At 41.4% G+C, this 18,500-nt stretch overlaps 1 protein-coding gene across 3 annotated transcripts; it reads right to left on the bottom strand.

The window, feature by feature from the left end:
* Window positions 1-1,267: 1,267 nt before the first annotated feature.
* Window positions 1,268-16,987, bottom strand: carhsp1 (calcium regulated heat stable protein 1). 3 transcript variants are annotated; one of them, XM_068337743.1, is made up of 5 exons: window positions 16,808-16,987; window positions 3,986-4,105; window positions 3,805-3,913; window positions 3,090-3,212; window positions 1,268-2,260 (listed from the first exon to the last, which is right to left on the bottom strand). In XM_068337743.1, exons 2-5 carry the CDS (start codon window positions 4,074-4,076, stop codon window positions 2,098-2,100), a joined length of 486 nt encoding a protein of 161 aa, XP_068193844.1. In that variant the 5' UTR covers window positions 4,077-4,105; window positions 16,808-16,987; the 3' UTR covers window positions 1,268-2,097. The 3 variants fall into 3 exon arrangements, with proteins under 3 accessions (XP_068193844.1, XP_068193846.1, XP_068193845.1); XM_068337745.1 differs by lacking the exon at window positions 16,808-16,987 and adding an exon at window positions 16,379-16,616; XM_068337744.1 differs by lacking the exon at window positions 16,808-16,987 and adding an exon at window positions 16,400-16,615.
* Window positions 16,988-18,500: the final 1,513 nt, after the last annotated feature.

Here is an 18,500-nt window from a genome sequence, read left to right as displayed (position 1 = left end):
TTGATTAATTACTTGTGTTTCTACTGTACAATAGATATACTGTACATGTGGGACGAGCAGAAGGGAGATTCTCTTAACTCCAACTAGTCAAGGCAGATCCCCATCCTCCAGGAATCAGTGCCTGCTAAAGGAAGTTTTTCCTCTCCACTGTTTTTTCCAGAAGAATTCTGTTGGGTTTCTGTAAACAGGATTGAGAAACTGGTTTAGACAGCTCTATATGGAAAGAACCATGAGATGCCATTTATTTCTTTTTTTTTTTTAGGAATTTTGTATTTCATAATTTTATATACTACTTTTATCAGTAAATCTCAGCAACTAAGGAAAAACCTCGTGTGTTGACTTAGTAATGATGGCAAAGTGAGTTTCCTTGAAGAGTGTCAGAATGTTGTCATTGACATAACAATAGTGACCGTTCATTTAGTTAAATGTGCCGTTTCCTTCTGATTTTTAACGTGAATATGAGCATAATAAGCACCAGTTTATTATCCCAAGTATTTATACTGGGTGCTATTTGTCAAAAACCAGAGGCTGTGTTTATTAATTGCACACCCTATAAACATACAGACACTATATACACTGTATATACAATATACAAATGTATTATTTAATTTAAATTTAGTGAATAAATCAGTCTGTAAATGATTCCACGCTTAATACCAAGCGTCTCTAGTTCTCTCTAGAGACCCTTTAGCAGCTAACATGATGCACTACCAGACACCAGCTTCTGGCAGCGTTCCTGAGGAATCTCAGCCCATTCCTTATGGACAAACACCTCCAGTTCCTGAATATTCCTGGTTTACCTGCTGCAGACACCTTCAGATCCCACCAGAGATTTTCTGTGGATTCAATTAGGGTTAGGGAATCTCCCAGCTTCATCTTCCTCACAGGTGAAGGTGTTTCTTCTAGGATTTCCTGATGCTTGATGGAATCCATCTGACCTTCTACAGATTGCAGGTGAGGAATCTTTAAGTTGACATCATATATAACCCGCATCCGATCTGAGTAAAAATACTCAGTATTTGGACATGTATACATAAAAATTATCAGATGAGCCGTCGCTAGCCTGAACAACAATGTGTGTGTGGGGGGGTGCCGACTGATATTTTCAAAAACATGAAAATGTGATGTCACTGCTGTCTGAGCATAAACCAGTGGAGCCATAGAGTCAAAGGAGAGAGCTTATAGACAAAAAGACAAGGACAACAGTTTCATTCACAACAACAATTACCACATTCACGAGTAATAAACCAACAAACAAATGTAAATAACCCAAATGTCATTTATTGATATTATACATGATGACATCCTTTCTGAACACCCACTTCTGGTTGATTCAGTTCTGTTGAGACACTATCGACATTTAATGATTATTTACTTTTTGTTACTCTATTTCTAATTTCTAATTTCTACTTCACACCAGTTCAGTGAAGATGCTCCGAATATATCCATCCAAAAACAAACGAAAGAAGAAAAGCCACTGAGGCATACCGGTTGAAAATGCTTTAATCCACCCATGATGCCACCCACACATGGTCAGATCTGTGTGGCGGTCGCCGTAAACACAAACATCTCTGAGTAGAAGTAGGCACACAGTTTACCAGGAAAATAACCCCCCACCCCACGCACCCCCCCAGCCCTCATCCCAGCGCTGAAACTCTTCTGCAGCTGAAATAAATTCTCTCCACAAATGAAATCCAGTTTCAAACAATAAATGCGCCATATATTTTCAACATAGGGGTCTAAAAGTGTAGTGATATAGATTCCCTGCTTATATACATATACTGTAAGCTTAAATATATGATAAGCATCTTCTCCCTATAACGCTATTGGAATAACGATAAAACCAACTGTATAATTTCTCTATAGTTATTTATTTCCCTCTGAGCTGAGCCTCTACTGACTAACGTCTCCTCTGACCTTTCCCAGCTGACCTGAACTACAAAACAAAAAAAACTAAAAACCATGCCCAGGTTCCCCTTTGCCCTCCATGTGTGGGACAAACCCCAATGTTAAATCTTCCAGTATTCCCTCTGGACTCCTGTACTTCCTCCTCTACGTCACCCTTCCTCACAGGCCTCGACCAGGAACCAGCAGCTTTCAGCTGCTGACGATGTGTCCCGCCCAGGTCTCATGTTTGGTTCCCGGCTTGAGGTGAGTGATGGTCACCTCCACCGCCTGGAACTTCTCGTTTTTGGGAGGGATGGAGCACAATTTGTAGCTCACCACGTCGCCCTCTACTAGCACGTACTCGCCCTCGATGCTGCATGAGAAGGAAGAAAGAAAGACTGAAAAGTGAAGGAGAATGGAAACAGAATTCTATAATCTACTTGCAGACATTTACAGTTAAAGACAAAGCACTGAACTGATATCTAAAATCATTTCCGTCTCTGGCTGCGCTGCCACCACAGATGGAAACAAAGAAGTGGTCTATTTGCCAGCCAACAGCAGCGATGCAAGTCAGAGCAGCTGACTTGCACGTCACTAGAAAGACCTCCAAAAATTTAAAAGTATTCAGGTTAGCACCTCTGTGACTCCAGAGAGAAACTGGGCCTCGACTGTCACCAAGGTTTTGACATTTCCAGTAACTGCTTAAAATTGGTAGACCGATCTGAGGCAGTGGTACGTAGACAAGAATCTCTGATCTGTCAGGTAAAAGAACCTGTTTCTTGAACGGAGTGTAGAAATGGGACTTTTTAGGAATCCTACTATGGTGATACTATAACTCACCATAGTAGGATTCTAATGGGCTCATAATAATGACATTGTTTCACACAAAATTCACATGGCAAACATCAACTTTATGCCAAACCAGTCATGGTTTGGCATAAAGCTGTTTTTATTTCACTCAGTTTAGTTTTACTGTTTAATGTTTGCATTTTATTTTTCACTCATTTATTTTATAGTTTCATTGGTCTGAGTTCTGAATGTAATCTTTTATTGATTCACTATCGAGATCTCTTGCAATATTTAGTTTGTCTGTGCTGATCCACTGTGTGTGGATCAGCAACACAAACACACTGCTACACACGTAAAAGACACACTCGTAAACCCATCAACATGTCAGTGAACACACACGAACACACACTTACTCTGAGATGTGCACAAAGATGTCATTTTCCCCTTCGAATGGCGTGATGAAGCCATGGCCTTTGGAGCGGGAAAAGCATTTACAGACACCGCTATACAAGGGACCCTCTGATGCAAGGACCGTCCTGCGCACACGCACACACACACACACACACACACACACACACACACACACAGTTTGTACCTGACAGCACTTTAAGTAGAGCATTTGGGACGTAGCCTGAAGACTCACCTTTCCTTAGCCTTTTATATATGCCTTATTGTTGGGTTGTGTTGTTTTATTAGTTTGTTTCACCATGGATTTTATGCTTTCTTTGTCTTTGTAGCACTTTGAGATTTTCGGAATGTAAAGTGCAATATAAATAAAATTGATAGTTTTTATCATTATTAGAGCATTTGGGACGTGTGTGTTTCTGTCTTAAAAAAAACAAACTTCATCTGAATATTTACACCTCAAACAAAGAGCTGAAAAACCAGCAACAGTCATTAGTGCAACACTAAACAAATAGTTGTGTCGATCCTATAATCCCTGCAGTTACTGTGAAAACCTTTTGTCTGTCTCGTCATAGTTTGTCTTTAGATACACAATGTAGATAAGATGGTAATAGATACTTTATTCACTCTTAGTCTCCCTCGTGCAGCTTTCCACGCTCATGAGAACGTCAACAATCGTGTATATGTGTGTGTGTATGCGTGTGTGTGTGTGTGTGTTCGTACGCTGAGCAGGTCCTGTTTCTGCGTGTGGGCAGAGGGCTGGGGATGAGGTAGCCTCTCAGCGGGGAGGGCGAGCGGTCTCTGTGTCTGCAGGTTGGAGGATGCAGGTGTTCTGATGGGACAGAAACCAGTGAGCTCCTTCACGGTGAACAGCACTACGGTTCATCACCTCAGTCTTCTTTACCTGTTGATGATGAAGAACGTGGGGATCCTGCAGAGGTCACAGGCGGGGTCACTGGTCTTGACCCCTGAATGGGTGTGGCTTCTGATGACATAATGGAGCGCAGCAGAGGATGTCACACACCTAGGGGAGGAGAAAGGAGGCCTTAAGTTGTTTTTTTTTAGTAGTCTCATCTAACAAGCTCCACCACCCCCACCCACAACAGATTAGAGACCTGCTGGAGGCATTTTCAGCAACCACATTACCATAGCAACACCAATTTGAGGACACGGTGACATCATTGCAACCTGACAGTGACAGAAAACAGTCATCTCATTCACCTCAGCCAGGGAGTTACAGCATCTGTTGCGTCACCATCTCTGCCAACCAATCTGGAAACTGCAGACAGCTTCTGTTGATTTCCACTTTCAACTTTCATTCCCGACATAGTCGGACAAACACACAACGATAGTTCCACTGGTAGTTTAGTTTCTGTAACTGAAACACTAAGCTAAAAGTACAAAGTCATTGTGATTTCTAAAAACAGCATGTCTAAATATTCTCACACAAGCAAAGAACCTTTAGGTTATTGACTTGGTGTAATTAAAAAAAGGCCACTCACATTCAAACTCACAGCAAAACATAACTAAAGTTCTTCTCAACTCTACAGGTTGTTCCAAGTTTCTTTTATCTCATCGTTTCAGCTGAAACACTTAACTTCCATCAGAATCACCATCAACTACAGAATTCTGCATCAAGTGTGTTTCAGATAAATCAATTGAACACACAAACTGCAGTTTGTGGATAGTTAAAAACATTTCTGTAAAATCTTCTTTGGTTCCAACTTAAAGATGGCTTACAGGAATAATTTTGCAAATCAACAACATCTGTCACTCTTGATGCCTTCAGGCGATGGACGGAAGGCATTACTGACAAAAAAACCCAATCATTTATCAAGACACAACTCAGTATTGATGAAATGGGGGACAGATGAGGGCTTTGCGTTGGGTATGATGGATTGTTTTGCTCCGTGGAATCTGGATTTCATTCTGGACGAAGATAAATAACAATAATGGGGGGAAAGTAGGCACAGAAATCTTTAAGTTGACGGCTGATAAATGATGACAAAACCTGTTGTGTCATACTGACGGGTGTCAACAGACTCGATGAGTCACTGGAGTTTAAAACCCCGCTCTGTCCAGTTTATTTACCACCACTGGAACATGACTGAATGAGTCCTGACAGTTTCAAAGCGTCTGATCTTCATCGTGAGGTTAATGCGATCACAGCTTCTGACAGACGGCTTCCTGTTCCTGGACAGCAGAGTAATAACACGCTCCACACACAAGCACCTGTCGTACGTAATATCTGTAATCGTTGAATCACCGATGACTCCCCTAATAAGAGCAGGAGGTGGTTGCATCATTTCAGCAGAATCATCAGACAACAGCCCAACACACCGCAATGCAAATACTGTTTCTCTGTCTCTCTTTCATCTTCCATTATTAGGAGGGATTTTTGAAGAAACTCACAAAGAAGTGTGTATCTGTCCACACATGACACTACTTGTATCTGACATCTACTTAATATTACAGTATATACCATATAACAGTGATGTAGCCGCAAGAGGGCACAAGCCAATGTCTTATTGTGCCGGACCCAAGCCCGGATAAATACAGAGGGTTGTGTCAAGAAGGGCATCCGATGTAAAACTTTTGACTTCCATACCGGATCGGTCGAGACCCGGGTTAACAACGACCGCCATCGGTGCTGTTGACCTACAGGGTACCGGTGGAATTTTCCATGACCCTGCTCCCCCCCACCCCCCGCCCATTCAGCACCCAGAGACCCTGCTGATGAAGCAAATACCAGACCACTGGGACAAACACACACGTTTCATCACTTGCACCTGCAAACACATGTACAATCAGCTCAGATCAACACAAACACACACACACACACACACACACACACACATACACAGCTTTGCTGAGACAAACACATTGTGTGATGAGGTCATTATATTGTATGAGACCACACATTATGAATCCATTCAGGCTCCAATTACGGGTTCATATATTTCAGTCTGGACTCATGAAGCTGAAGCTGCAGCTCCAGAGGCTCGTTCACACAGAGACATTAGAACCACACAAGAGGAGGCACCAGTTCATGCAAAGCATTTTTCAAAACTGACATTTTAATTCTCTTTTATTCTCTCTGCAGACTTAACAATGCTGCACTCTTCAAGATTAGCCTGTAGTAATATTAGTGTTGTACTATATCTGTCCAAAAACCAAGGTGGTGCAACTGGAAAACAGACCAAAAGCATCTCCATGTTTACTCTATAGTCCAATCAATCAAGGATCTTTGTCATTATAGCTCAACACATGTGGGAGTTTTCCATCATTCATTAGCTGATTATAGGTAATACATCTTTACAATTAAGATCAGGAATGATTCAGGAAGACTTCAAATTCAGCAGACAGAAAGCTTTCATGGTATCACGGGTCCGACAGGGAGGGGCCGCTGGCCACAAATATGATTCAAAGGCAATTTAGTGCATCTGGACGTCAGGAACACTAAACAGACAAAAAACAATAACTCTATGGTCATATTTATGTCTAAAAGCTGCTAAATAGACTTTCAATCCGCAGACGTGAAGTCACAACAATGCAGATCGAGAGTATGTTGCATGTTTTAAACACAAAGAATAAAAAAACTACAAACATGACAGGAAGCAGTGAAACCAAATGATTGTTGTTCCCATGCAATTAAATTCTTTTACAGTCGTGTTTTAACTTCTGATTCAGTGAAACTGGAATCAAAGGATGGGATGTCTTCGTATCTGTATTTAAACAACACTTTAGTGTGTGCACAACAACAGTGATATTTTATCAGATGAATCTAATCTTCATAAATTTATTATGTCATAAACAGCAAAAATAAAATAAAATAAAGGCCTCTTTGAAGCTGATGGTCGCTGATGGTGGCGTCTCCTTTGTTTCCTTTGTGAGTGGATGTCAAGCATGAACTGGGTGTGGGTTGTTGAGAGCTGCAGGCATGTTATTGAGGACTTGTATGCACCTACACAAAGAGAAGCTGCTTCAGACACATTACTCACCCAGAGCTGAGCACTGAAGGCAGAAACCATTAACCTTAAACACACACACAAGCCAATACTGAGCTGTGTGTGTGTGTGTGTGTGTGTGTGTGTGTGTGTGTGTGTGTGTGTGTGTGTGTGTGTTTGATATATGCCTGAGTGTGGAAAGAGATGGTCCAGGTTTTTAATTTTCATTGCTCATGCGTCGACGTGCATCAATGCTGCGTCTCACATTTTTCAATCATGGAGGATAAATGTCCACCAAGTTTCAACACCAGCAGCCTCCTCCTCCTCCTCCTCCTCCTCCTCCTCCCTGTGCTGGTTTAGACGAGTAGCTCTGGTGTTTCAGATCACAGAGCACCTGTTCTCAAGATCTGAATCAAAGGATGGACATTCTCAAAATATGATTACCTAATAACCTGTCACTTTGAATGCAGCACAAACAAACTGCATACACTCCCAGCGGGCGGGTTCGTTGTGACAGACAAAGTGGCCTTAGTTGACTGGATGCACAACAGACATCTTTCCACACAGAACTTACAATAGTGCAGAAAATTCTTGGTGTGTCGCTAACAGAAGATCAGCAACGCCATTGGAGGACCTCTGGAACAGGAATGTAGGAGTCACTGATAAGCCTGGCTTTGAAGAATATGTGCTGTCCAAGCAGTCAATGAGCATTTACTGCTTCAGTGAGGATGCACTACAGAATGCACAAAGAGAACTTGTTTTCTCTCCACGCGATATTTTTTCTCTTACATATGAAGCTACTGAAAGGAAGGTGTGTAAACATTCACAGCATCTAATCTATTTTAATTGAAAGGATGGGATGTCATTTCATTCATAAACATCAAAAGTGGTAGCTAATTTGTAGATATGATTTATTCATGCTTCTTCTAGAGCTCACAGAATGATCTCTTGATCAAACATCTCATCTTGTTTGTTTGCTCACAGAAATGGAAGTCCTCTCAGCCATCTTGAAACACAACAAGCCTCTTTGAGCTTCATCCAGCTTATTGTCTCAAAGCTGAAGAGCATGCGGATCATTAGCATGCTGTTCTTTACTTCACTAGTCTGCATGGTGATGTACTTTCACAGTACACTTTGTATCGTATTGGTTGGGTTGTTGGATTACACACATTCTTGTTGACATTCCCAGTAAGGTTCATGGTATATTTGTATGACAGACTTACAACAGTGACATATGAAGTAAAAAGCATGAAACCAAATGTTCTGCTGTCTACTTCAGTTGAAGCGTGACAGAGTGTTTACCTTGAAGTACATTTCCCTCACTGTTCCCCTGACCTGATGCTCACAACTTCCTGATGCAGCAGGAAAAAGGAAGCAGACGGGTTTCCTCCTGTGTTATCATCAGCAGACAGGGGAAACACCACAGGGGAGGCCATTCCTGGGCTCAGGTAGACTTTTTACATGGTTGTTTCATCTATCATGTGGATTTTCCAGAGTTAGAAACTGTGAAAGCATAAGGCTGGGTAGAATGATGTTCAAACTATAAGACACTCCTCACCCTTGTGACACAGGAGAGTCAAAGGACTGTGGGGGGTGCAGAAGGAGAGGTGTGATTGAGGCCCCGTCCACACGATGACGGATGTTTTGGAAAACGCAACTTTTTAAAAACGCATCAAAAACGATTCGCGTCCACACGACAGCGTTTTCAAAAAAAATCTCCGTCCACACGTAGACACACCAGTGCGTTTTTGAAGACGACTTTAAGCATGCCAAACCATGTGGTGGCAGCATTGAGTCAAATTTTATCCAATAGGAATCCTCCGTAATTTTGTTGTCACATAAATTTGACGTCACAGCGGTTTTCATCACAGGCAAGACGTCAGTGTTTTTAAAAAGTTGCGGATACACCGTCCACACGACAACGCAGACCCAGCGTTTTTAAAAAAATCCACCTCGGCCAGCGTTTTTAAAAAGTTGCGTTGTTGGTGAACGGAAGGCGTAAACGCAACAAAAGAGTTGCATTTTCAAAAAATCCGTCATCGTGTGGACAGGGCCTGATATAAACAGACCTTTGCTTGTAAGTGTGACGGCTTGTGGATGTCGAGATGACCTGTTACAACGCCAGTGTGCAGGGAGTCATACACTTTCATAAACTCATTTGCACAACAGGGCTATACTGCTGTAAAACAAGTTTCTTATTGTTTTACAGCAGTAAAAAGTTGAAGGTGACTCCCCCAATTAAAAACACGTGCACTTTGAACCCCTTCAGCCTCTGAAAACCACAATCCTGGGAGAATCTGCTGACTCAGGTTAAACTATGATGAGTCTGAAAATGTCTGTGGTGTGGAATCTTCCTATTTCCTGATGGCCATGCCCCACAATGCCCAAACACCAACAATAAACTCAAGACAGCTTGCTAAAGGAAATCCTGAACAAGTTTAAAATCAGGCTGTGTAAATCACATGGAGATATTTCACACATGTTCCTCATTCCACACATCACCCACGCTACAGCATATTATTAAGATTAACAAGCCAGAGAGAACGAAGCACCTCCTTATGTGCAGAACAAAGAAGGAAGTAGAAGCCAACTGGAGACTAGGAGAGCAACTCTCAGTTTAAATATCCATCCACAGTAGCATGATAGTGAACACAAAGGCCTCCAGGAACTTCCTGTTTACAACTATTATTTCATTAACCATTGTGGACCTGCCTGGAAAATGGATATAACGGTCCTGATTTTAAATCCCTGGGCTTGCGCTAGCCATTCACCACTTCGCCATAGGGGAAGTAAATTCCAGATTGGCTACATGGTTTTTAGACTGTGTAGCCACAGTGGCGTTCTTATTTTTACGGAAAAAAGGCTTAATACTTTTTCGCTCGCTAGTGCCGCTATTTCCGCTAGCACCGCCATTTCCGCTAGCGCCACTTGCTAGCGCTGCTATTTCCGCCGGAGCGCTATTTCCGCATGCCGACGGAATTTAGCCGAAGTGACCCGAACGCTCTCGATCATTAAATATGCACTCGGGTCATGACCTCCTCTCGTCCAATGAAAAACAAAAAGATTTTTTACAAGCTAAACCCGCGAATTGGTGTACGACAAGGCGAGGACGATCGATTGAAAGAAAATGAGAATAGAGTGTTTTATAGTAGATTTTGCGTTAAAATTCTAATTGAACAGCAAATGGTGAATGCTGAGAGGAGGTAGGAGTTGTGACAGACCGATCAGACGGTAAATGAAAGATACTATCAATACTTTTTTGTAGTCATAGACTTTTGATCCCTATGACCAACAGGAATAACCAGCGATGCATGTAAATGTGTATTCACCTCGCTTGCCACTTTATATGCCTTTTTAAATTGAAATTAAAAATGACATTATCGAATTTAAAAACCCCCAAACTAAACTATGGCATACCAATGGTGTTGTCTAAGTCAAAGTTAAAATGTATTCTAGTCCAAGTAAAACTTACAAGTAAACATTGAGTAATATTTTGTATGACTGTATCTTCACATAGTGAATGCAAGTTTTCAATTGTTGAATCTCACATTTATACCTGCATAAAGTAGGACAGAAATAAATATAGTTAAGCTTCAACTGTTTACTTTAGTGTATTTTTGTAGATAAACTGAACAGAAGATTTTGCCCTCAGAATGCAGGAAAACAACCCCACTTTCGAAAAAATTTCCCGGGAGGGCCCCCCGGACCCCCACTGTGGGGGGGTATCCCTCCTACACCCACCTATGACGATCATGGCCTTACACCCCCCCAACAATTAAAAACTTGCATCCACTATGTGAAGATACAGCCATACAAAATATTACTCAATGTTTACTTGTTAGTTTTACTTGGACTACAAGACATTTTAACTTTGACTTAGACACTTTGATTTTAATAAATTTGATTCTTGGTAATACTCAATGTTTACTTGTAAGTTTTACTTGCTATTACAGCAAGCCGCTGTCTTGGACACAGAATTTAGCTTTTTGTGGCTTACTCAATTCTTTTATCCTGAGCCACAGTCATACTACCTCCTAGTGCAAGCCCAGAATCCTAACTATTATATGTCTTTGATATTAATGATGGCGGTCTATTTAGAAGAATAACTCACCACACCGCAACAGCCATACTGTCTGATGATCTGTGTCAAAAACAGGGGCCAATCCAGGACCCAGACCAGACTTGTTTTTCATTTGTCCAGAGATGTGATTAAACCAAATCGACCTGCAAATCCTGTCGTCTAAGCCCAGCTTCAGGCAGTCACTCTGGAGCCAAGTTTGAGCAAGTGATTCATGCAAAGGTTTTCATTGGAGCATCAATACAGCAGACGAAAACAGTATTTAAGTTGGAACGTGAAGAAAAACAGGAAGTCACCACTGTCAGTTATCCTGGAGTTCATATAGAGACACTTTCAACCTCCGTTTCAAAGTCAGGCCATCTTGGAACAGAGTCATCAAGAAGAATGACTCCTTATCAAGTTCATATTACTCAGAAAAGGTCCCTGAAGCCAGGAAAGAAGAATATAGGTAGTCCTCAAGACACAAACATCTGACTTACGAACGTTCATAGATATGAACAACTGTACGCCGCCATATCTAACCAGTGGAGATCCCTTTTCTGGTACAAAAAACCTCCAAGCAGCGCCACTTCATACACACTACAATCTCTCTGACGACAGCTCTGTCTCTCACGAATTACAACTCCTCCCTCCTCCTCGGCTCTAAAGGAAAGTTAAATAAAATAAAATACTGTAATACTGAAACGTATGTATAGTTTTTATGTCCTGTAATAGTTTCTGGTAAGTCTTAGAGAATAGTACTTTCTTATCTAGAGTGATATTGGCATTTTAATTACCTCAAATGGCAATTATAGATTCACCCATCCATCTAATTTCTTCAGCTTCTTCTGTTTATTGTGGGCCATGGGGGTTGCTGGAGCCTAACCCATCAGTCTACAGGCGAGAGGCAGGGGGACGTTAAGGGCACGTCACTGGTGCACCCGCAGAGCCACACAAAAGACGAACAACGACTTCAGCACACACACACACACACACACACACACACACACACACACACGCGTGCGCACTCCCATTACCCTGACATAAACCATACAAACTCCGACAGACCCTACCCAAGTTATTCAACCTGCCTGTGTCTTTCCCCATCCTTTGCATCACCATCACCTTCAGGCTCTGTTCTACATAACTACATTTAAACTGGTAACACCTGGCCCCCACAATGTAACACGACACTTCAACAACACATCTCACGGCAACAGATGAGCAGCTGTTACACTTCATAAATGTGACAGAAAGAGGCTGCAATAACACAAACAGAATGTACCACTTGTGATTTACAGACTCAGCTAATGGCCTCAAGTATGGAGCAGAAAACACCTTAACCGTCAAAGCAATCACAGAATAAAGTATAGACTGCGTAAATTGGATAGCATCTGTATCTGTAAACGTCTCTGGTAACCCGCTCTATATAGCCTGCTAATATTTGGCCACAATTATACAGCTGAGGTGTAAATATTAACTGTAATTGTTTAGACTTATGGTAGAACACTGACCTCTTCAAACACCCCTTTGTCTGATTAACAGTTCAAAACTAATATTCACACAAATAATTATCCGTTTTCAGTGATACTTCAAGTGCAAGAAAAATTGATCAAATTATGTCCAATAAAAGTGTTTACATTTGTATGATTGTAATTATACACTTTTGAGAAGTCTCATGATCGTTTAATGAGAGACTTTTCTGAGGTTCTCATGCAAAACTGATACTGAGAACCTGTTTGACACCTAATTGAACACAGTATGAATGCAAATCCTTGACAATGCCAAATATGCCATAGGCGCCGTGACTACTACTGACAACACCTTAGCTTGTTATTAATATCAGTGGGAAACCTTCCCTGAAGATGATGATCAGACCTGAAACAACCCTCCACTAAAACACTGGAGGCACAAGGTTAAAGCTGTAGGAGATGATAAAATGTGCCTCAACAGGCAGCTTTAGAGTAACACAATAATGTGGTTTAAGTCCCATTAGGCACTAAAAAATTGTACAAAGGTTAACAAAGCTCTAAGGAGGGATTTAATCCCAAAGCAAACAGTAGAAACACTCTGTTCATGTCACAAACAGTCGAGTGTAAAACATTCCTGACGTTGACATTACAGGTTTTGAGTTTCCTCTGCTTTCAACGTCTCTTAGACTCAGAAAACACTTTGAACACAAAGGAAACTTCAGGATTACTTATTCAAACAAACATCTTCACACATCTTATCAGCGGTGGGATTAGTGGAATCAGATTCTCGTTATTTATGTGAGATTAATTTTATGTATGAGTGTCAAAATCACTGGTTATTTCAACAAGGTCCTGAACATCATTACTTTTATACCTGCAGGAGGTGCAAGAGCGACACTGATTGGCACATAATCTGTTTTGTTCTAATTTCTCCATGTACGCCCTTTTCATCTGCGAATGCAAAAACAGGATATGGATACAGCTGATGATGATGGCTAGTGTTAACTGCCGACAGTGAGTCACCCAAGAAAATTTCCTAATTTCCCTTCGAGGTTCAAATCAGTATTTAAAATTAAAAAAAAAAAAAAGTTACCTGAGCAGTGTGTTCATGCAGCTAGTTATTTACATGTAAACGTAGAGAGGATAATCGCTTCACAGCACCAGACCAGGAGCAGATCACTTTAACTGGTTACATCCAGTCAAAGCATTTCCCACAGTCGAAACTTGAGTGACGCCAAGATAAATTGAAATTCATCTTTAGAGGACATTCCAGTCATATTCATTTGCAAGAGCACACGCACACACACACACACACACACACACACACACACACACACACACACACGAGAATGAATGTAACTTCAGCCCATCTGCTTGACCCCGTTTTGTCTATTTCCTCTTTATACTTACCGCACTAGCACTAATTTGCTTTTCTCAACCATTTAGAGCCCAAGTAATAAACCCATTATAGGACAAAAAAAAAAGTGAAAAGCAAACCAGTACCAGCTTCTCAGTTGTAATGGACTGTCTCTCTCCCTCTCCCTCTCTGGGGACTATTACAGCTGATCGTATTGCACAACAACATGGAAGGCATTCACAACAACCTTGTTCTCTTCACCTCTGAGTTGTAAAGACGTCCGTTAAAAAAACAGTGAACACCTTTAAAGTGATAAAACAGCACACTTAACATACATGAGCACACAAATATGAGTCCAATGAGCTTCAGACCGGATATATTTGCTCTTGGAACATCTGTTTGAGCACTACAAGGAACGTCATCACAGACATACACACAATGAAAAACAACGGATGATAAAGGGGTTTCCACTGTGATAACTTTCCACAGTTCCTTCTGTGATTATTTCACACTGTTGATCAGGGTTCTGGCACCAGATAAGCCTTGGAACAAATTAACCTGTTATCACCACGACCATAAACAACATGGCCACACTGATGCAGTCTCCTACATTGTTTAAACACAGACATGTTTTCAGTCTGAATCCTCACTGGAGAAGAGCCCATAACAAACACCCATTACTGTATATAATACAGTGTACACCCTTCACATTGGGTTTATTTTGCCCAAAAACAAACCTTACCAACAAGCTTTATTGTGATGCTTTCTTTCCTTGCAGCAGAACGGATATGTTCACAGTTCAACAGCACAGCAAACACGACAGAAATTTGACAGAAACCTGTAGATCTGACCTAAACCCTGTTTATTTACTGTTGTGCAAAGTAAACAAAATATTGCAAAGGATTTGGCATAATGTGTACAAGCCTGCAATTGATCAATCTAACTGGTTTGAACGTCCGACCTCTCCATAAAACTATTTCATATTAAAAATAAACTGAAATAGGGTTCTGTTTGATCTGGACCAAGTCCTCTATTTTCATTTAGCCAAGGATTTGGTTTTGTTTTTCTCGTCTCCGTCATGGCATAAGGGAAGTTTCAAATAAGTCCAATCAAAATGGGACAAGTGTAAAAGTCCCTCTTAAAATTCACGTTTATTTTTCTCCCACAGGAAAAGCTGGTCAAAGCTAAAAATGTTGTGAAGGTAAACGAGGTTAAAACAGCTCCAGGAGAGCACAGGAAACAAAGCTGTCATTCTTTTGGCATCTCCTTAACTCAGACAGTCCCATGCCGAGATTTAATTCATCTTTTCCACTGAATATAAACGTTTATGTAGATACATATCTTTACCAACTGATAAAACCCACAAATGGCATATGTCCACATAGGCTATTTCAGCCTATGTGGACATATGTTGGTGGCGGAAATGGAAATACCAGTGCAAGCTCCGATATACTGTAAGTCTTCTTCATCTGCAGCGACAGAAAGTCTCCTCAGTCCCTGAACAAGCCAAAACATGCAGTAATGTGCTTGTGGCTGTGAAGAACACATGTACCAGGAAATGTGTTCTTCACAGGACACATACATTTGGTCAAGCTGTCCGGAACACATCTACAGCACAGCTGAGCCGACTACTTCCCACAACTAGTCAAGCTTGGCTTTGGAATGTGCACTTATATTCCCTATGATCTGCTGAACGTCCAGGTCAAAACATTAGACAGAACGCCGTTCAACCCACGACTTTGTTGGCTCTGGTCAGCAGACTTTGGCTGAAAAGCAGGGTACACATGTTATCAGATCACCTCAGGGCCAAAACAGAGAAAGGCAACCTAGCTACTGCTGTACGATTTTGGACCTACAGTACATTGGTTCATGTGGCTACAGCTACATGAACCAATGCAGGTGTGTAGAGGTGTGTGACCGGTGTCATCATGGGTCAGCAAACTGTACCTGGAGGGGACGAGCAAAGGAATGGGGTGTATGTGGAGAATCCATAGAGAAAAGACAAGTCTTCAAATGGAACGGAATAATCGGAATAATCTGAGGTTAAAGTACAACCAACTATGGCATCATGCTGCCCTTTGGGTTTGCAGGTCTAAAATAAAACTAAGTTTTAAGTAAGGGCAAAATTTAAAAAAAATCTGACCGTAGTTAGGAAAAATCAAGGTTGTATTATAAAGATTACTGATATTTTCCAAACATGCTGATACAGTATTTTACTGTCACGTAAACTGCCTCTATTCAATGAAAAAGAGTACAGTATTTTCTGAACTATCAGGTGCATCTGACTATAAGGCGCACCTTCAATGAATGGCCTATTCAAAATCATATATAAGGCGCACTAGATTATAAAGCGCATTAGATTATAAAACACACTAGATTATAAAGCGCACTAGATTATAAGGCGCACGGTCGGTTTTTGAAAAAATTAAAGACTTTTAGGTGCGCCTTATAGTGCGGAACGTAATGTAAATGCACAAATACTGACGGAGTTTCTCCATTAGTCCCTCCAGCTCTGCTCCGGGATCACCGGCGACATCCCGGCTCCTCAGCGCCCACGGAGGCTCGTCTCTGACCGCTTCATTAACCCCGAAAAAAAGAGGCTTGTGTGGAGGGAAACCCTTTCAAACCCCCCCCCCCACCACCACCACGCATGAAAGCTGAGGCCCCACGCAGTTTAAGAAAATGTAATTGACGAATACGGAATATCGTTGCGCCTGATCGCAGCCAATTAATTAACGAGAATCCCGACCGACGGGAGGGAAGGCTGCCGTCCTGGGCGACCTAACTACCAACTAGTGATTTAACGATCACTGCGCGAACAGCGGAGGGATTTAAGTTAGAGCCTGAGTTTACGGAGACTTTGTTGTTGGCTCAGTGTGAAGGCAGCACTCACCTGGTTCCCTCTGACTTCACGGATGAAGAACGTCCTCCAGCAGAAGCGAAAGCAGCAACAACAACAAAACAACAAGAATCAAACTTTGAGTTAACAGAAGTTTGTGTTTTCAGGTCCGGACAGAGATGAAGTCGCTACGCGGGAGACGCTGACTCTTCTCAGCCTCTGTCTCTCTGTGGGTTGAAGTGGGCGTGACGTGTGCGACACTGACGTCATGTTTGAATATATTACCGTAATGGACTGTTCATTGCGACCCCAGAACACGTGAAGTACCGTAAAACCTTAACCCACTGTCAAAGGTACAGTACCGTAATTACGTGCTGTTGGTTTGGGTGTCTAAGAAAAAGTTTTCAGGGCTGATCATGATGACATTTTATAGAGAGATAAAGTATGACCAGTTCATTAAATTCTTGTGGTCATTACTTGAAATCAGTATATTTTTAAAGAATTCTTCAGTAATATATACTAATAATATATATTATTGACATGATTACATCTATAAATAATCAATACCAGTGTGGTTTTCAGGTCTAGGGACAGGCTTTGCTGATCAAGGAGTTACATTACGATGGTCAAAGTATCATGAGACCTGTGTACCGATGCAAGCTTTTGCTATTCTAACTTTATACAGACTAACATCCCGGTGGTTTTTCTTGTAGCCTATAATAATAGCATGGTAAAGACATTTGCCACTTGGAAAAATCCAATTAAAATGTATTGAGCAGCATCACCAACCACACCTGATGACTGCTTCGTGATGTGCAAGAAAATTGGAAAAAGTGCTGACATCTGTTTTTGGAAACTCAAAAATATACTGTACAAACTAAATAATTTTTGAAAAATCAACTTTGCTGAGTATCCTAAACTAATATTTTGATGCATTAACCATGCTTTCTGATAACTTTCACATCTGTGATGCATGGAGTCGACCAACTTCTGGTAAGGGTCAACAGGTATTGCAGCCCAGGTTAATTGTACTACGTCCCACAATTATGTTTCTTGGTTTTGCCTCATGAACAGCCTTTTTTTATGTCAGCCCACAAGTTTTCTGTGGGATTTGGGTCCAGGGATTATGCTGGTCACTCCATTAGTTGGATGCTGTTTGTCTGGAACCATGATTTTACTTGCTTGCTAGTGTGTTTGGGGTCATTGTCTTGTTGAAACACGCAATTCAAAGATATCTCCTCTTCAGCGGACAGCGACATGTCTGATGAACTCAAACTGATCCCTGATATGGAGTCAATAGGACCAACACGGTACTACAAAAAACATACCCATATCATGACGCTGGCACCACCATGTAATTCAAGCCACCAGTACTGTGGCTTGAAATCTGTGTTTTCAGTTCGTCTGACAAACTGTCTGTGGGCCTTAGATTCCAAAACAACAATCTTACTGTTGTCAGTCCACAAAATATTGCACCATTTCTTTTCAGGCCAGTCAATGTCTTCTTTGGCAAATTGTAACTGCTTCAGCATGTGTCTTTTTTTAACAATGGGACTTTGCGGGGGGCTTCTTGCTGGTAGATTGGCTTCACATAGACGTCCTCTGATTGTTACAGTAGTGACAGGAATGTTTAGATCTTCTCTGGTCCTCCTGGAGCTGATCTTTGACTGAGTCTCTGCCAGTTTGGTTATTTGTTTTACTCAGTTTTTCAGGACAAACGCACAGCCAGCATGTTGCCTTGATCCTT

This window comes from Antennarius striatus, chromosome 16 (genome assembly GCF_040054535.1).
Source record: "Antennarius striatus isolate MH-2024 chromosome 16, ASM4005453v1, whole genome shotgun sequence".
Lineage (NCBI taxonomy): Eukaryota > Metazoa > Chordata > Actinopteri > Lophiiformes > Antennariidae > Antennarius > Antennarius striatus.
This window is presented reverse-complemented; position numbering and strand designations above follow the sequence as displayed.

Bases quoted from the DNA above. Each gene is read 5' to 3' on its own strand.
- carhsp1 (XM_068337743.1), bottom strand. From the start codon at position 4,076: ATGTCATCAGAAGCCACACCCATTCAGGGGTCAAGACCAGTGACCCCG. The intron at 3,213-3,804 runs GTACGAACACAC...GCGTGTGCGCAG, and splicing joins AGAAACAGGACCTGCTCAGC to GACGGTCCTTGCATCAGAGG. The intron at 2,261-3,089 runs GTAAGTGTGTGT...CTTCTCATGCAG, and splicing joins ATCTTTGTGCACATCTCAGA to CATCGAGGGCGAGTACGTGC.